The sequence below is a fragment of the Taudactylus pleione genome, unplaced genomic scaffold, assembly GCF_031769625.1.
Source record: "Taudactylus pleione unplaced genomic scaffold, aTauple2 ptg000471l, whole genome shotgun sequence".
NCBI classification, from domain to species: domain Eukaryota; kingdom Metazoa; phylum Chordata; class Amphibia; order Anura; family Myobatrachidae; genus Taudactylus; species Taudactylus pleione.
Genome location: NW_028284873.1, coordinates 4,767,286 through 4,784,423, shown reverse-complemented (window position 1 = coordinate 4,784,423; position 17,138 = coordinate 4,767,286). Strand labels below are relative to the sequence as shown.

Genomic DNA, 17,138 nt, shown 5'->3' with positions numbered 1-17,138 from the left:
ATTGCATGTTTTCTGAGCATTTCCAATGTGCTTAGAAGACACTTCATGTATTTATTTACTATAGCTATATGTTTAATTGTAATACCTTCTTAAGTAGTTACATATACATAGGTTGCATTGTTTCCTTATTCTATTGTACTGTAAATGAAATACACAGTGTCAACCTAAAAAGTTTAAATATATGCTCCATACAAAAGAACAAGCGTGGACCTTAACATTGACCCGGTTGCGAGCGCTCAGCACTTGCGACCGGGTCTGAATGAGACCCTTATTCCGTATGTCAATATTAATGTGTTGAAATCCACAATGTCGACACTGGTTTAATGTCAGCATTTAAATAATGTACTGCAGATAGTGATATTTTAAGCTAATCCAAAATCTAAGTTTAAACCTAACCCTAATTGCTGCTTAACTCTAAACCAGAAATCATGTGTGGACATTCTGGCTGTTGACATTCTGAACATGTTGACATTACAGTATGTTGTTTACTCTCTGAATGTTGACATAATGATTACATACCTTAAATAGCCTCCATTCCCCACTTTACTCAGCACAAAGTGGTTCACCATGACTACAGACACCCATTTTCCCCACAAATTGCTTGCAATATCCCTAAAATGCCCCAAGTTATGTGAGCCGCCCCAGCTTATCCAGACCTACCTATATATTTAGCTACATATCAGTCAACCTCCCTACTTGCCACCACATGTCAGTGAGACTTCCCCACATACAGTACATCAACTCACTGCTCACTGGCTGTAACAGTGACCACCCACTATTGACCCAATGACAACCCTCACTGCTCACTAATTAGATGTCATTAGATTAATAGTGGTCACTAATGCCATCTAGTGTAAAAAAGCAATACGGTATTGCTTTGATTATCAATTAAGTGCATTCATTTCCAATAGAGGAATGATGGAAACAACATGGTTAAAACTGCACTTCCCTTTCCACCACCTCCATCTACATGATGTGCTAAGTGACCCCTGTACTGTGCAGAAGAGGTCACGTGATGTGGAAGCAAGCTGCTTGGAACGTGTGCAATCTTATTCTCTGCTTCATGGCATACAGAGGTTTAGTGATGGCCACAGCTCTTATTGGGAGTATGGTGCCAGCGACCTATTTCCGAAGAAACCACCAAACTAATGGTGCCAATGGATGCTGTGTAAGTCACTCCATTGAGTGCAGGGTGAGTGGTGCTGGCCTCTTTGCCTACTTTTGAAAAAGCATTTCAGGGAGATTGTGAAAGGAACACCTATGAGCGCGGCGGTAAAGTGGGCGTGTACTGCTACATCTGAGAGATGTGTCATAATTGATTTGCATCCAAATGTACTGTATACGAGCCCTAAAGCAGTTAGTAAGGTCTATTTGTTGATGAAAACACACTGATACTTCACAGAAAGTGCATGTAGCCATAGTGATCATTGTGCCTTATAACCAATGGAGGGATATTATGCTAATAAGCCCATTTGTTTTTATTCTTATGTAACAGCTACATAAATGGGGTAAGGTGCAATCAGGGAGATTGCTGGACTCTTCAGGGAGTCTCCCTGACAATCAGGGAGAGCTGGCAAATATGCTAAGGGGGCCTGTGTGCACCATACATACTATACCCATTATAGATACACCACTGCCATGGGCCACCTGATGCCATTGCTGGTTTATAAATAGACTTCTGGAGGAGTTTTCATTAAGTATTTAGGGGGAGATTTATCAAAGCATGGAGAGAGATACAGTGGAGAGAGATAAAGTACCAAACAATCAGCTCCTAACTGTCAGTTTACAGGCTGTATATGAAATTACTTTGTGTGTCTCTCTGTAAATTGTGATATCAGTTTCTCTCTCTATATATCTTATGCCTAAGAGCTGATTAGTTGGTACTTTATCTGTTTCCAAGCTTTGCTAAATCTCTCATAAGCTACACATACATGGTACGATCCAATGGCCAACATATCGGGCAGTCCTCCCACACGGAGATTCAGAAAAATTAACCATTATTCACAATGGGAAATAAACAGAATAAAAAGGAAAAATATATGCAAGAGCAGAACAGTTCTTTCCATGGGGTAAATTTATTAAGAATCGCTGGACATTGGTGGAAATTTGTAAGGTCAACATCACGAATTTACTAAGTAGCATTTTTGAGTGTCTTTATTTTTCCATGGTGATACTCATCAGTTTCTTCTGTGTGCAATTTCAGTCAGAATGCCCCCTTTACCACAGACTCTGCAGCCAAATAGATTGATAAATCCACTGACAGTCTGGGCCATATGTAATAGAGTTTAGAAAATGTGAGAGTTTAGCAGTAAAACTCTCACACTACTACATTGAGTTGTATTTTCAAAACAGAAAACACCTAGTTGAGAGTTTACATTGTTCTGTTACTTTATTACATTGGCTGATTTGAAAATGTGAGAGTTTTCTCTCACATTTTCTAAACTCTCACCCTATTAAATTTGGCCCTCGGCAGCAGATTCAAAGCACTGCACAGATTAGTATGATCTGTGCTGATTTTGGTGTGCTATTTATCATCACTTATATAAAATAGGTATAAATTAACATTTTCACCTACTTTTGTACAGTAGAAATGAATGATCAGGGCTATTCATTATAAAGGTAATGCAGGAGATATCACTGATATCTTCTACTTATCTTTCACTCCCGATCTTGCCTACTGTCCCTACACACTAGTATGGGGACCTAAATTCAACAAGCTTCAAAAATACAATATTTTTGGAGCTTGACTGTGGGAACAATCGCCATCTTCAGATATCGTTGGTTTCTGCATCTTCCCCTTTATCTCTCTTCAAGGCTTAGTACATCAACCCCGAAGGGAGATTTATCAAAGCGATAAAGTGCAAACCAATCAGCTTCTATTCTCTTACAGGCTGGATTTGAAAAATGACACTTAAGAGCTGATTTGTTGGTACTTTATCTGTCCCCATATGCTAGTATGGGGACCTAAATTCATCAATCTCCGAAAACATTTAATTTTCACCATCTTAAGATGGCATTGGTCGCGTAGAGGGTTAATTGGTTCCTTCCACCAGATGCTGGGTTTTTGTGTGCTGGTGTGAGCACTTGTTCAAACAGGTGCACTAGCATTGCCTAGTCAGACTCTGCGGTGAAAAGATTAGTGGAGGCAGCTGATTTCGTATCACCTGTCTCCGCACTGCGATGAATTGCTCCAGCGCTTGCGGCGAGATAGAATGTTAATTATTGGGGGGCGTCCAGCTCCTGATATTTAACATAATGTTAAAGAGTAAAAAAAAGGGTTAATTTTTATTTTTTTCAAATTTTCCCCACTCCCCAAAAGCATAACCAGACCTGGACCTCTAAGCCTGGTCTGGTACTTGAAAATCAGGTGGGAAAAACTGCCGTGGGGTCCACTGTTTTTAACCGTCACTGGGCTGAACAAGCTGGGGGGCTTATACTATAGCAGGGAGACACAAGCCTATGAACCAGAGCTCTTTATCACAACAAAGCCTGTCTGACACCTTTTTCTGCATTTGCATCTGAGATGGACGGATTTGCACAGCCGCTTGCATGCCGCTCGGCAACTCCGTCCATCTCTTCATCAGACCCTATGTGAAGCATACATTGGTTTGACCGATGGTATAATGCAGTGTATTGCCCTTTAAAGTTGTGTTTGACATGCAATTCCCGTCAGTTTTGCCTTTAGTAAATGTCTGCATCTCCAAATCAATGGAATATTGCAGAAAAGCATCAAATCGCCCAAAATTGGTCTTTATTTAATTTACCCTCATGTCACCGTAAGGCAGAAAAAAATGAGATTCCTAGAATTATGCTTTTCAAGTATGAGAAAAGGGAAGGAAACTTACATCAGGCTTTAAATTAGTATTTGTATTAGAAATAGCTTAAGCCATATTAACCCTTTCAGTACTTAAGGAGAGCAAATACAGTATGTTGTGGTTCATCAGGAGCAGTGTGTTCAGATTATTGTATGTTATTTTCAGGAAGAATATGTTGCAGAAGGTATAAAATGGTCCCCTATTGATTACTTCAATAACAAGGTGGTATGTGACCTCATCGAGAACAAGTTGGTGAGTAAAGACATTGATGTGTTCATGGGTCAGTAGACATTAATAGCAGGGACGTGTAGTCAGGGTAGGCAGCCATTGACCTTCCCAGCCATTGACCTCACCGCACATCACTGATTAATAGATATCTGAGGACTTCTCCCACGTAACATGTGATGTACATGTAAGGAATCACCTAGAAATAGTTTTGATTAAATAAAAATAAAACGTGACTACGTATGTAATAACAGGAATAATATAATATCAGACTGTGATGCTGGTTTGTGTTCATGGTCCTCTATCCTCTCAGAACCCTCCGGGTATAATGAGTGTGCTGGATGATGTGTGTGCCACTATGCATGCCACAGGCGGAGGTGCAGATCAGACCCTACTACAGAAGCTCCAGGCAGCTGTGGGCACCCATGAACACTTCAACAACTGGAATTCTGGCTTTGTTATTCACCACTATGCTGGCAAGGTAAATATCTCCAATACAAGGTTTAGGGGTATATTTATCCTTACTGGCAGTTGGGTCAGAAAAGTATCACTCCTAATTGCCGCATATTGCTATGATAAGAAATTATTTTAATGGAGTATTTAATTAGAAAAAACTTTCCCTGCAAAGAGATGTGCAGTAAAGTGATAACTATGGCTATCACTTTACTGCCTGCTCTGACAATGCACTTGTGTGGGGCAGTGGCATCCTTACCTTCAGTTGCACCCGGTGTGGGTGTATAAGAATGAACGCGGCACAGCCGCGCGTTCCAGAGAAAGGGGGCGGGACCTCAGGACTAGTCGGCGTGGCCTCGCATGTGGGGGCTGGGCCACGCACCTGAACCCTGGTTTTAGTGTCTCCGGTTGGTCCAGGAGGTGCAGGCTGCCCACGGGGACCAGTGAGCTTGTAGTGCTGGCTCCCTCACTGTGATCAGAGCCGAGTGCTGCACGTAATTCTAAAGTGCAGCACCAGGCTCCTGTCACCAGAGGGGGAGTCTACACCTTGGTGTCACCCCTCGGCAGGTGACACCCGAGTGCGGCCCGCACCCCCCTTGTGACGCCACTGGTGTGGGGAGCAGAGGAGCACAGAGGCTGTCTGGTTGGGATCAGAAGATCCCTCTCCGGCAAGGACACAGCAACTAACATTATCTTCAGACGGTGTTAACAAACAGGCTCAAGATCCTAAAAGATAATTTTGGAGCTTGGTAAATTGGGCCAGACCGCAGTCTTATTTGAGAATATGGGGGAGAGCTATCAAAGCTTGGAGAGACATAAAGTGGAGAGAGATAAAGTACCAACCAATCAGCTACTAACTGAACTGTCAGTTTATAGGCTGACTTAAAAAAATGACAGCAGCTGATTGGTTAGTACTTTGGACCTCATTCAGAGGCGGTCGTTGCGGCCGCACGGTCGTACGCCACCAATGTTCGCTATACTGCGCATGCGTAAAGTTCACAATGCGCATGTGCAAACTAGCCGCTACAATCAGAAATTTCTCTCTCCTTGAACACAGCCAGGTCGGTAGTTTGAGTAACAGAATGAGGCGTTTGTGGTTGGTAACAGGGTAAGGTGCTTGAAAACGGGGGAGTGGAGATCCGAACGCAGGCATGCCTAATTATGCGAACAGCGTTTTATGGGAGTGCATACGGTTTATGGGAGTGCATAATTAACAAAGTAGCGTCATGGCACATGTGACATGGGAGGTTATTACACTGACATGATCGTAGAGCTTAAGAGAGGGTATGGTCAACCTTAGGCTCTACGACCAGTTTCGATGGTTCCTGATGGTCTCGATTAATCCTTATATGCCCGGAGATTACGTGCAATGCGTACGAGAAGGGGGCGTATTTTTTTTAATTCCGACCGCTTCCTCCCCTTGGTCGGTCAGCTACTGGCCCGAACTTAGTGACGCAACTTGCGAGGGAATCATTTGAATATCCGGCCCCTTTTCCCGTACGACTGTGCGGCTGCTTCGACTGACTCTGAATGAGGTCCTTTATCTCTCTCCAAGATTTGATAAATCACCTCTGAAATCACCTGCATTCAGTCTTTATTAGTTCCAGGGAAAGTAAACAATGTGGAAAGTGAGTTTATAATCACACAGACACAAGTAAATGATCAGAAATAATCTAACTTAAAGGGAACATTGTGTAGTATATATGGAAATATTTTATATGGTAATATATTTAATGGCCCAATGAAAATATGGATATGAGTACTGAGAAATTATATGCAATGAAACAGATGTATTGGTATAGCAACAAAGATTGCAGACCTGTCTAATCCTTAGGTAGATTCCTGAACATATAGCAATTCTTTCTCCAGGTCTCATATGATATTGAGGGGTTCTGCGAGAGGAATCGAGATGTTCTTTTTATAGACCTTATTGAACTGATGCAGAGCAGTGAGCAGTAAGTACAATACATCTCTCTGAACAGCTATTTTTTCTGTACTATCCTTGCCATTGAATGCCTCAATATGTAATTCACTTAAAGTTGCCAGAAGTACACTAAAATGGCAAGTTCTAAAGCACTGAACACACTAACCTACCGATACTTTCCCCAGCAGTATGTGCCATACTTGATAGATCAACCTGCTACACACACACACAGATATATATATATATATATATATATATATATATTGTGATAGGATCACTGGTAAAGTGGTCTGTGGCAGGGACATTTATCCCAGATTCCTGTCCTATGTGTTTAAAATCCCCAGGAGAAAGTCTGCAGTGTAGCAGGCTTGAGTCTCGGCTTTTTGAAAAGCCGGTTTGGGACCTGGGGGTTGTGGGTGAGAGGAGAGGGAGGGCTCCATCCACGGCCGCTCCAGGTTTTGGGCCTTGCAGCCAGGTAACAGGCTTGTTAGGGTTTCCACCTGAGAGTGGCCAATATAAGCCTAGTGTGTTTAGGGCTGAGTGTCTCACCTGGGAGAGCAGACAGGGAGTTTGCTCAGAGACACTTGAAAACCTAACTGTAAGTGTTGTGCTGTGCTTTTGTTGCTGGTGAGGGCATTAGGCCCGGCCAGGTTCTGGTAGTGAGGGAACTACCTGTGAAGTTAGTACCCCGACAGGGCTAGGATTTACGTTTATGTTTTCTTTGTGTTATTTCTGACATTGCACAATAAAGACTGGTGCCGACCAGCTTGTACTTGCATCCAGTCTGGCGTACTGTTTCCCAGCTGCTGTGTGTGTAAGGAAGGAGTCCTCTACCCAGGAGAGGGACCCCCTAACCTAACTGTGTCACAATATGGTGGAGAATGCGGGCACCCACACACACTGAAGTTGCAGCGAGAGGAAAACTTTCCGTTTAAAAATTAAAGGGACAGACACCCAATTTGTGAGTGTGGAAATAACACTGTGTCCTTGAAGTCCCATAGAGGAGACGTCAGCCAATGCTCAGAGAGGCAAGGTTCAGCTTCCAACCTACACCCCAGAACAAAATGGAGGAAATTATTAAGGCCTTGCTCCAAGCTACAGGAGCTCAGAAGGAGACGAACAAACTTCAGCAGGAGACAAATCAACTTCAGCAGGAATCTACCAGAGCTCAGCAGGAATCTACCAGAGCTCAGCAGGAGACTAACAGACTTCAACAGGTCGCCATTGAGGAAACCCGCCAGGCCTTAGCGGAAAACAGCCAGGCCATAAGAGAGGTGGTACAGCACCTGGTCGCCCGGCCCAGAGATGTTAATACTGGTCCTCCCACCACCACTCACTCCGTACGAGCCAGTCACTTCCTCCAAAAGATGACTTCGGGCGATGATGTGGAGGCCTATCTCACCGCATTTGAAAGAACGGCCGAAAGGGAGAGTTGGCCCCAGGAGCAGTGGGCAAGTCTGGTGGCACCTTTTTTGTCTGGGGAGCCACAAAAAGCATATTTTGACTTATGCCTGGCTGATGCCAAGGACTATAAAAAACTAAAACAGGAGATCCTAACTCGCTTGGGAGTCACCACCTTTGTTCGTGCCCAACGGGTCCACCGCTGGGAGTTCCATATGGACAAGCCTCCACGTTCACAGATGCATGACCTCGTCCATCTGTCCTCAAAATGGCTACAGCCTGAGACGCTGACGGGACCACAGATCGTGGAAAGGGTCGTGATGGACCGGTACCTGCGATCATTACCCGCGACACTGCGCAAGTGGGTGAGCCATGCAGACCCTGAGACCGCGGACCAGTTGGTCGAGCTAGTGGAGAGGTACGTGGTGGCTGAGGAGCTGATGAGTATGCCCCACCGAGCCCCGATGGCACACCGGCGAACTCCCACAGACACTGGTAAGACTGTTCCAGGGGAGAAGGGTGCTGGGCGGTGGAATGTACCTAAGACTGAGGGTGTAGAACCTGGAGACAGGCCTGCCAGGCCAGGAAGGTTCTTGCCCCATAAACGACTAGACATTAATATGACTCAGTGTTTCCGATGTGGTGGCTTCGGCCATATTGCCGCTAATTGTTCACTTACAACTGAACCTATACAATGTGATACTGCTCATGTCTACCGCAGGGGGTCTTTCTTTGCACAGACTGCCTGTACGGCTGACCGGCAGGCTGAGACTGATAAGCACATGTGTGTACTCACTGTAGATGGCAACCGAGTAGAGGCACTGTTAGACTCTGGTAGCTTGGTGACACTTATAAAAGCTGAGCTGGTGAACCCCTTGAGGCATACAGGGAAAACTGTTGGTGTGACCTGCATACATGGGGATAATCGATATTATGTTACTGCCGAGGTGAACATCGAGACACCATGTGGCTCTGCTATAGTTTCTGTGGGTTTGGTGCCTGGTCTGATGTACGATGCAATATTGGGGAGAGACTTTGCTCACTTCTGGAAATTGTGGGAAAGCCGTTTTGTTCCAGAAGTGAACAACCCCGGTCCACTTGAGAAGGTTGTCGATATAGTGGAGGAGGGAGTTTCTTCTGAGTCAGAGTTATTCCCTTTTCCTACTATGGTTGGCGAACTAGAGAATGCGGAGCGTGACGGTGGCCCGCCAACTGATGTGCCTCCCATTGAGGTGGGAAGTGTTGTTGGGCCAGTGGATCATCTGCCTGATTTAGAGGTCAGAAGAGAGGTCTTTGCCGTGGAGCAGTTGAATGACCCTACTTTGGTAAAAGCCAGGGAGAATGTAAAAGTAGTTGATGGTAAACCCATAGACCCTGATAGTCCTTTGTCCTATCCCCACATGGCAATGTGTCAGGATTGGTTATATCAGGTGACTAAGAAGGGGGAAGATGTTGTGGAACAACTAATAGTTCCCAAAGCCTACAGAAGAACAGTGTTGGATCTGGCCCATGGTCGTATAACGGCAGGTCATCTAGGGGTAGAGAAAACCACTGAGCGAATAATGCAGAGGTTTTTCTGGCCCGGGCTTCATAAAGAGGTATCTGACTTTTGCGCATCCTGCCCTGAGTGTCAGTATCATGCTCCCAGACCACGTTTTAAGGGACCACTAGTTCCATTGCCTATTATAGAGGTGCTGATAGTGAGAGAGCACCTGAAACAGGCTCAACAGGCACAGCAGAGGGTATACAACCGCAATGCTCGGTTACGCAGCTTTGCTCCTGGGGACAGAGTGTTAGTGTTGGTTCCCACTGTGGAAAATAAACTTTTGGCAAAATGGCAAGGGCCCTTTGAAATCTTAGAAAGAGTGGGACAGGTCAATTACAAAGTTTACCAGCCGGGGAAAAGAAAGCCAGAACAGATATACCATATAAATCTGTTAAAGCCCTGGAAAGATAGAACGGTACTGTTGGCCGTCCGAGCCCCTCCAGTAAGTCCAGGGCCCTTAGTTCCCGAAGTGACAGTGGCAAAAACCCTGTCGGCAATTCAACAACGAGAGGTCAAGGAGTTTCTGGTTAAAAATAGGGTGCTGTTCTCTGCCGTACCTGGGAAAACCTCGGTCGTTAAACATGACATAATCACTGACCCAGGGGTTAAAGTTAATCTAAAGCCCTATAGGTTACCAGAAGCACCAAGAGCATCGGTGTCGAAAGAAATTAAAAATATGCTAGAGTTAGGGGTTATTGAAGTATCACATAGTGAATGGTCAAGTCCCATTGTGTTGATTCCAAAGCCCGACAAGAGTGTGCGTTTCTGCAATGACTTCCGAAAGTTGAACAGTGTTTCAAAATTCGATGCCTACCCGGTGCCACAGTGGAGAAGGAGGCGTTGGCCATAAAGTGGGCGTTACAAACTTTTAAATTTTCGGTGGAACACAGGCCAGGGGGCCTGTTGTTTAAAGCAGACGCGTTGTCACGCGTTCATTGTTTGGGGGCTTCAGTTGTTCCGCCCCATAGGTCGAAACAAATGGTGGGGATATGTGATAGGATCACTGGTAAAGTGGTCTGTGGCAGGGACATTTATCCCAGATTCCTGTCCTATGTGTTTAAAATCCCCAGGAGAAAGTCTGCAGTGTAGCAGGCTTGAGTCTCGGCTTTTTGGAAAGCCGGTTTGGAACCTGGGGGTTGTGGATGAGAGGAGAGGGAGGGCTCCACCCACGGCCGCTCCAGGTTTTGGGCCTTGCAGCCTGGTAACAGACTTGTTAGGGTTTCCACCTGAGAGTGGCCAATATAAGCCTAGTGTGTTTAGGGCTGAGTGCCTCACCTGGGAGAGCAGACAGGGAGCTTGCTCAGAGACACTTGAAAACCTAACTGTAAGTGTTGTGCTGTGCTTTTGTTGCTGGTGAGGGCATTAGGCCCTGCCAGGTTCTGGTAGTGAGGGAACTACCTGTGAAGTTAGTGCCCCGACAGGGCTAGGATTTACGTTTATGTTTTCTTTGTGTTATTTCTGACATTGCACAATGAAGACTGGCGCCGACCAGCTTGTACTTGCATCCAGTCTAGCGTACTGTTTCCCAGCTGCTGTTTGTGAAAGGAAGGAGTCCTCTACCCAGGAGAGGGACCCCCTAACCTAACTGTGTCACAATATATATATTGTGACCCCTGAGGAAGGGGTAGATCACCTCGAAACGTTGACTATTAAATCCCTCTGGTGAGGGTATTGGATTTACTGAGACTCTGAGTGCCGCCTGTCTTTTGTTACTATTACATTTTGGGGGTGCTGTCCCCCTTGGAGGGCACCGGAGCAAGTATTGGGCTGAATGCCCTATGACACGGAGTGCAGGAGTGCCGGTGCACAGCATTGTATATATATATATATATACATACATATATATATATATATATATATATATATATATATATACAGAGCCGTAACTAGAGCCGTACATATATATATATATATATATATATATATATATATATATATATATATATATATATATATATATATACATTTTTCTTTTTCCTGAATACATTAAACTTTAATCTTCATTCAACCCAGCCTAGGAGTTGTAATGACTGGGGCTGGGGCAGGCTGCTGGCCACTGCTCTTGGAATTATATTACTGTTGCCCCAGTCTCTGTCTGGACCGGACCTCACCTGGCAAGCCCTCGGTCCTGTCATCCAGTCCAGTGTCCACACTTCGCTGGGCACCGGTACACACAGCGCTGCACCGTGCCACTCCTTGCCAGCCGGCCCCACCCAACAAGCAGCCAGCAGCTCCTCACCGAACTGTGGGAGCCTTGGGTGGGGAGATGTCATGACATCTCTCCCATCCCAATACGTTGCCGGGACATCAGAAGGAGGCGGGGAGGCTGCGGCTGTTCGACTCCTGTGTGCTGGGCACCACGGCCGCGCAGCAGCGGCTGCCCGGTGCCAGATTAAAGAAGATAAAAATTCTATGACTCATGAGGTGGTGGGCAGCCGGTGTTCTGCCCTCAGCGATGTTGTGCTCTGTGTGGAGGCACCGACCGCATCACCCTAGCTATGGCCCTGTATATATGTATATATATATATTAGGGATGTGCAGGCTCGGTTCTACTCGGTTCCGTTCGTTTTTTTTTACCGAATCTTATTGGCTATCCAAAACTCGTGATAGCTGATACCCAATAAGATTCGGAAAAAAAAAACGAACGGAACCGAGTAGAACCGAGCCTGCACATCCCTAATATATATATATATATATATATATATATATATATATATATATATATATATATATAGAGATGCATTCAATATCCTGACCGCCGGGATCCCGAACGTATGTATTGGGGTTACACTAGTGCAGTGTTTTGCCAAGACTCATAGAATGCTACTGGAGAAGAGGACCACATCTACGCCAGGAGGTAGGTGAGTATAGGTTTTTTTTTTTTACAGTTAACCCATTGGAATTCTACATGGAGAAGGGGACAGAACACCTGACAGTAGGTAAGTATTTGTGAGTGTGTAGGTGTGTGCATTAAAATTGTACAATCTACGTTGTGTGTCTTGTGGTTTTTTAACTATTTTTTTTACAGCGGGGGTACGGGTGTAGTTCTACAAGTGCCAAAGGGCAGGCACGCTGGCACCTGTAGTTCCACTGTAAAAAACAATAGTTTACATTATTTCAACACTAATACCCCTGCACCCACCGCTTCAGGATGCGGGGAAGAGCCAAGGGCTTCAGCTTAAGATTGGGGTGGTCGGGAGAGGGGGACCCCTTTTTCGGGGGATCCCCACGTCCCCTGAGATCCCCGGCTTGGGGTGATAATGCTTTGGCTCCAGTAACCCGGTGAAAGGGTCCCTTGGCTGTGGCATTGCACCCCGGCTGGATTTTAGCCCAGTGCTGGTTTTAAAAATAGGGAGACCCCCTACGCAAATTTTTCCCCCCTATTTTTAAAAGCAGGACAGGCTCAGCAGCCCAGTGCTGGATCCTAAAATATGGAGGATCCTACTAGTTTTTTTCACCATATTTTTAGAGACCAGGACTGGCTGAGCAGCCCAGGGCTGGTTATGCTTTTTGGGGGGGGACTCGATGTCATTTTTTTTTTCAAATTAACCCTTTTTTCACAGGTATAACACACAAGCAGCCTTAACATATCTCACTGTTATGTGCAGGCTGCTTGTTCGGGAGTGTGTGGCTGAGGTCAGTCACTGCAAAATCGGTTGAGTAATCTCGATCTGATACACCATCGCAAAACATGAACTCAACTAAACACGCTTCTTACTAAATTTGAGTGTTTCAGAAGCCTAAAATAATCCGATTTTCAGCGATGCAAATTGAGTTTTATAATCGGCAAACCTCAATCAGACACAAATCTTAGTAAATTTATACCATAGTGTAGCATGTATAAGTAGAACACTTCTCACGTTTTGTAACCAAATAACCAACCTGCTGGAAATATATGATCTGGAAAATAATTGGTACACCAATGCATTATCCTTACACAAGTAGTCATTTATTAAAACATTCTAAATAAAATCTGCTCACAAGAGACAAGTCGCTGAGACAAAACACTTCTTTTGACCTCCCACATCTTATATGCGTGTTGTTTAGGATGAGCCACATCTCTCTCTATCTTCTTAGAACTGCACAGCCAGAGTTTATGAGGTTGACTAGCAAGTTGCCAATGCTCTGTACAGGGTGATAAATTACATGCTATTCTTTGTAATTTGATCATTTTGTCCTGTACTTGATTCATTTAGAACAGTGAACTAGATGGGGTTAGGCTGCTTGTGCTACAGGGGAGAAAACTTGCTAAATAATGTTACATTTTAACAAAGCTGCACTGGAAAGTCAGGCTAAGAATAAACAATGCATTTTAGCTTTATAATATTTTCTTCTTATAATTATTATTAAATAAGATATGTGCACAAAAAGAGAATTAAACTACTAATGCATCTGTTACCAATTAACCTAGTTCTGTTAACAGGGGTGTATTAATGCTCGAGGAGGCCCTTGTACAGTGGGCCCCCAAACCTCGTATCTTACCCTGCTCCTCCTCTGCAACATCATCTTCCCAGTAATATTCAGGAAGATGTCAGTAGTGCCAGAGTCTTCACTGTGCAGCTCCATCTTCCCAAAGATGTCACTGGGAATATGGCGCTGCGGAGGGGGAGCAAAGTAAGTACATGCAGGGTGTGCAATACAGTGCGGGGGCCGCCTGGACCTAGGTGCACCACACACCCTGCGCCCATTATAAATACGCCTATGCCTGTCACTGGTATTCCCTGTATTCAGTATGCAGGTATACTTTATGTAGTAAACAAATAATTTGCCTTATATAATATAGTAAATGTTAGTTAGACATAAATTATGGTACAGTGAGTTATAAAATGTAATACATTATATTGTAATATATGTCTACTGTTCTACATTTCCAAACTTATCCAGTAAAGAGGTAAACTCCTCTATAAAATAAAAAATCTTATTGATATTTGAAAAAAAACCCACATAAAAATATGTACAGGGCCCTCATATGTAAGCTCTCTACCCTCTTGTGCTTCTCCCAACTTTACTTTCATCCAATTCTTACTCCCCACTAGGACACCTAACACTTGGTTGCTTATGCTCGTGTTATGGTCACTAATGTAGCTATGTATATTATCCATGTCCTTGTCCTGCACTGCATTGTATTGTACTATAAGTCACTGGTCACCTATTTGTTTATGTACTTTGTAAGGCGCTGCAGAACACTTGTTGTGCCATATAAATAAATTATACTAAAAATATCATATATACAAAATAGTAGATATTGTATTTGTTTCAGTTAAAATGGTAGTGAACAAAAAAATCTGTATTTCCTTATTTTCCTTCTTGTGAGTAACAATGTTTATTTCTGTCCAGTCAATTTATACAGAGTCTTTTCCCAGAGAAACTGGATTCAGACAAGAAAAGTAGGCCGACCACAGCAAGCTCAAAAATCAAGGTACTGTCAATTGAATCATTTATTTGCTGTTTTGGAAACAGCCACTATCTCATAACTCCCAATAGCCCTTATTTTTAGGAGCATACTGGGACATGGCTTTGGGGTAGATATACTAAGCCTTGGAGAGAGAGAAAGTAGTGAGAGAAAGTGAGAAAGTACCAATCAATCAGCTCCTAACTGTCATTTTTCAAACACACCCTGTAAGATGACAGTTAGGAGCTGATTGGTTGGCACTTTGGGGTCTATTTACTAAGCTGTTAGGAGATCAAGTGAACGGAGGTAAGGTACCAGCCAATCAGCTCCTAACTGCCATCTCACAGGCTGTGTTTGAAAAATTACAGTTAGGAGCTGATTGGCTGGTACCTTATCTCCGTTCACTCTATTTCCTAACACAGCTTAGTAAATAGACCCCTTTATCTCTCTACACTTTATCTCTCAAAGTGTCCAAAGGGTTCTGAAAGAAATCCCCACATTTTTAGCCAAAAATAGTGATTTTGCAGTTTTATTCGTCTGGTCTGGGATGGAGAAAAGCTCTTCTCCAGTTTTTTTTTCCCCAGTTGCCATTTTTGCCTGTTTTTTTGGCAAAAATATTGCCCTATTTTTTGGTAGGAAACGTCCGTTTTCGCCGCTAATTGAATACGGCCCTTAGTATGGATGTGGGAGTGGTGTATGTGGAATCTGGGTGTGGTTTGGGAGAATTATTATTGTGACTTCATTTGTCCTTGATGTGCATATTTCACCACTAAGAACATAATAAAGTACTTTCTATATTGTACTTTTTGGGCTGGTTACATTCCAACATCAATATCAGTAATTATTTTAGCAGTAACTCCTTAAGCTTTGTTTTCTCATGGGAAGATTTGTAATTTCAAAATAGTTTTAGTTCACTTATGTTCTCCTCACTCATCATACATATGACCAAAAAAGTGTGGTTTTTTTTATGAATTTGCAAGAAAGTGAACTAAAAGTAAATGTGTGAATCTTGCTTCAGCATTATTCCAACTTTTCAAAACAGCAAAATGCCAGATTGTACACATTTAGGCTTTCTTAATAAATTCTGCAATTGGTAATGCATTTTTTTTAATTCATTTTATTTTTACAGGTTTTAATTAAACATAAAATGTGTAGGAATACACAGCCCAACCATTTTGAAATAAAGAAAACCTATTGCATCATACAGGTTGAGTCTCCCATATCCAAAATGCTTGGGACCAGCAGTATTTTGGATATCAGAATATTCCGTATTTTGGAATATGTGCATATCGTAATGAGATTCAATATGGGATCAAAGTCTAAACACAGGATGTATTTGTGTTTTATATACACCTTATACACACAGCCTGAAGTTAATTTTATACAATATTTTTAATAATTTTGCTCATCAAACAAAATTTGTGTACATACATGAAATTCATTTATGTTTCATATACACCTTTTATACACAGAGCCAGCCCTAGCCAATTTGGTGCCCTAGGCAAAATTTTGACTGGTGCCCCCTACCCCTACACACACACATATATATATATATATTATATATAAATCCTCCATGCAAAGCTCGGCACTCTGGCTGAAAAGAAATATCCAGGTCCTGGGTGCCTTCCCGAAATAGGATAAATGAATAATATAACTGCAAAAACGGGTGGCACTCTCAATATAACTGTAAAACTTTAAGAAGGGGGTCCCAGTCCTCTATGTGCATTCAACGTTTCAAATTTAATATACATTTTTTATAAAAAAAAATGAAACATTTTCCTGATGAAAAATCTATATTAAACTCTTTGGTTGCTTTTGCAGTATGCTTCGGGTCATTGTCCATCTGCACTGTGAAGCACTGTCCAATGAGTTCTGAAGCATTTGACTGAATATGAGCATATAATATTGCCCGAAACACTTCAGAATTAATTCTGCTGCTTTTCTCAGCAGTCACATCATCAATAAATACAAGGGAACCAGTTCCATTGGCAGCCATACATGCCCACGCCATGACACTACCACCACCATGCTTCACTGATGAGGTGGTATGTTTTGGATCATGAGCAGTTCCTTTCCTTCTCTTCTCTTCCCATCACTCTGGTACAAGTTGATCTTTGTCTCATCTGTCAATAGGATGTTGTTCCAGAACTATAATGGCTTTTTTAGATGTTGTTTGGAAAACTCTAATCTGGTCTTCCTGTTTTTGTGGCTCACCAATGGTTTGCATGTTGTGGTGAACCCTCTATATTCACTCTTGTGAAGTCTTCTCTTGATTGTTGACTTTGACACATATACATCTACCTCCTGGAGAGTTTTCTTGATTTGGCCAACTGTTGTGAAGGGGTTTTTCTTCACCAGGGAAATAATTATTTTGTCATCCAC

The 17,138-nt window shown here is 43.2% G+C and overlaps 1 protein-coding gene across 1 annotated transcript in view; it reads left to right on the top strand.

The window, feature by feature from the left end:
• Positions 1–17,138, top strand: part of MYO1F (myosin IF) — a 312,887-nt gene that overhangs the window by 202,872 nt on the left and 92,877 nt on the right. Inside the window, exons 13-16 of the mRNA XM_088448915.1 lie at positions 3,981–4,067; positions 4,354–4,521; positions 6,363–6,448; positions 14,702–14,783. Coding sequence (XP_088305041.1) covers positions 3,981–4,067; positions 4,354–4,521; positions 6,363–6,448; positions 14,702–14,783 — 423 coding nt within the window. The remainder of the gene's footprint in view (positions 1–3,980; positions 4,068–4,353; positions 4,522–6,362; positions 6,449–14,701; positions 14,784–17,138) is intronic.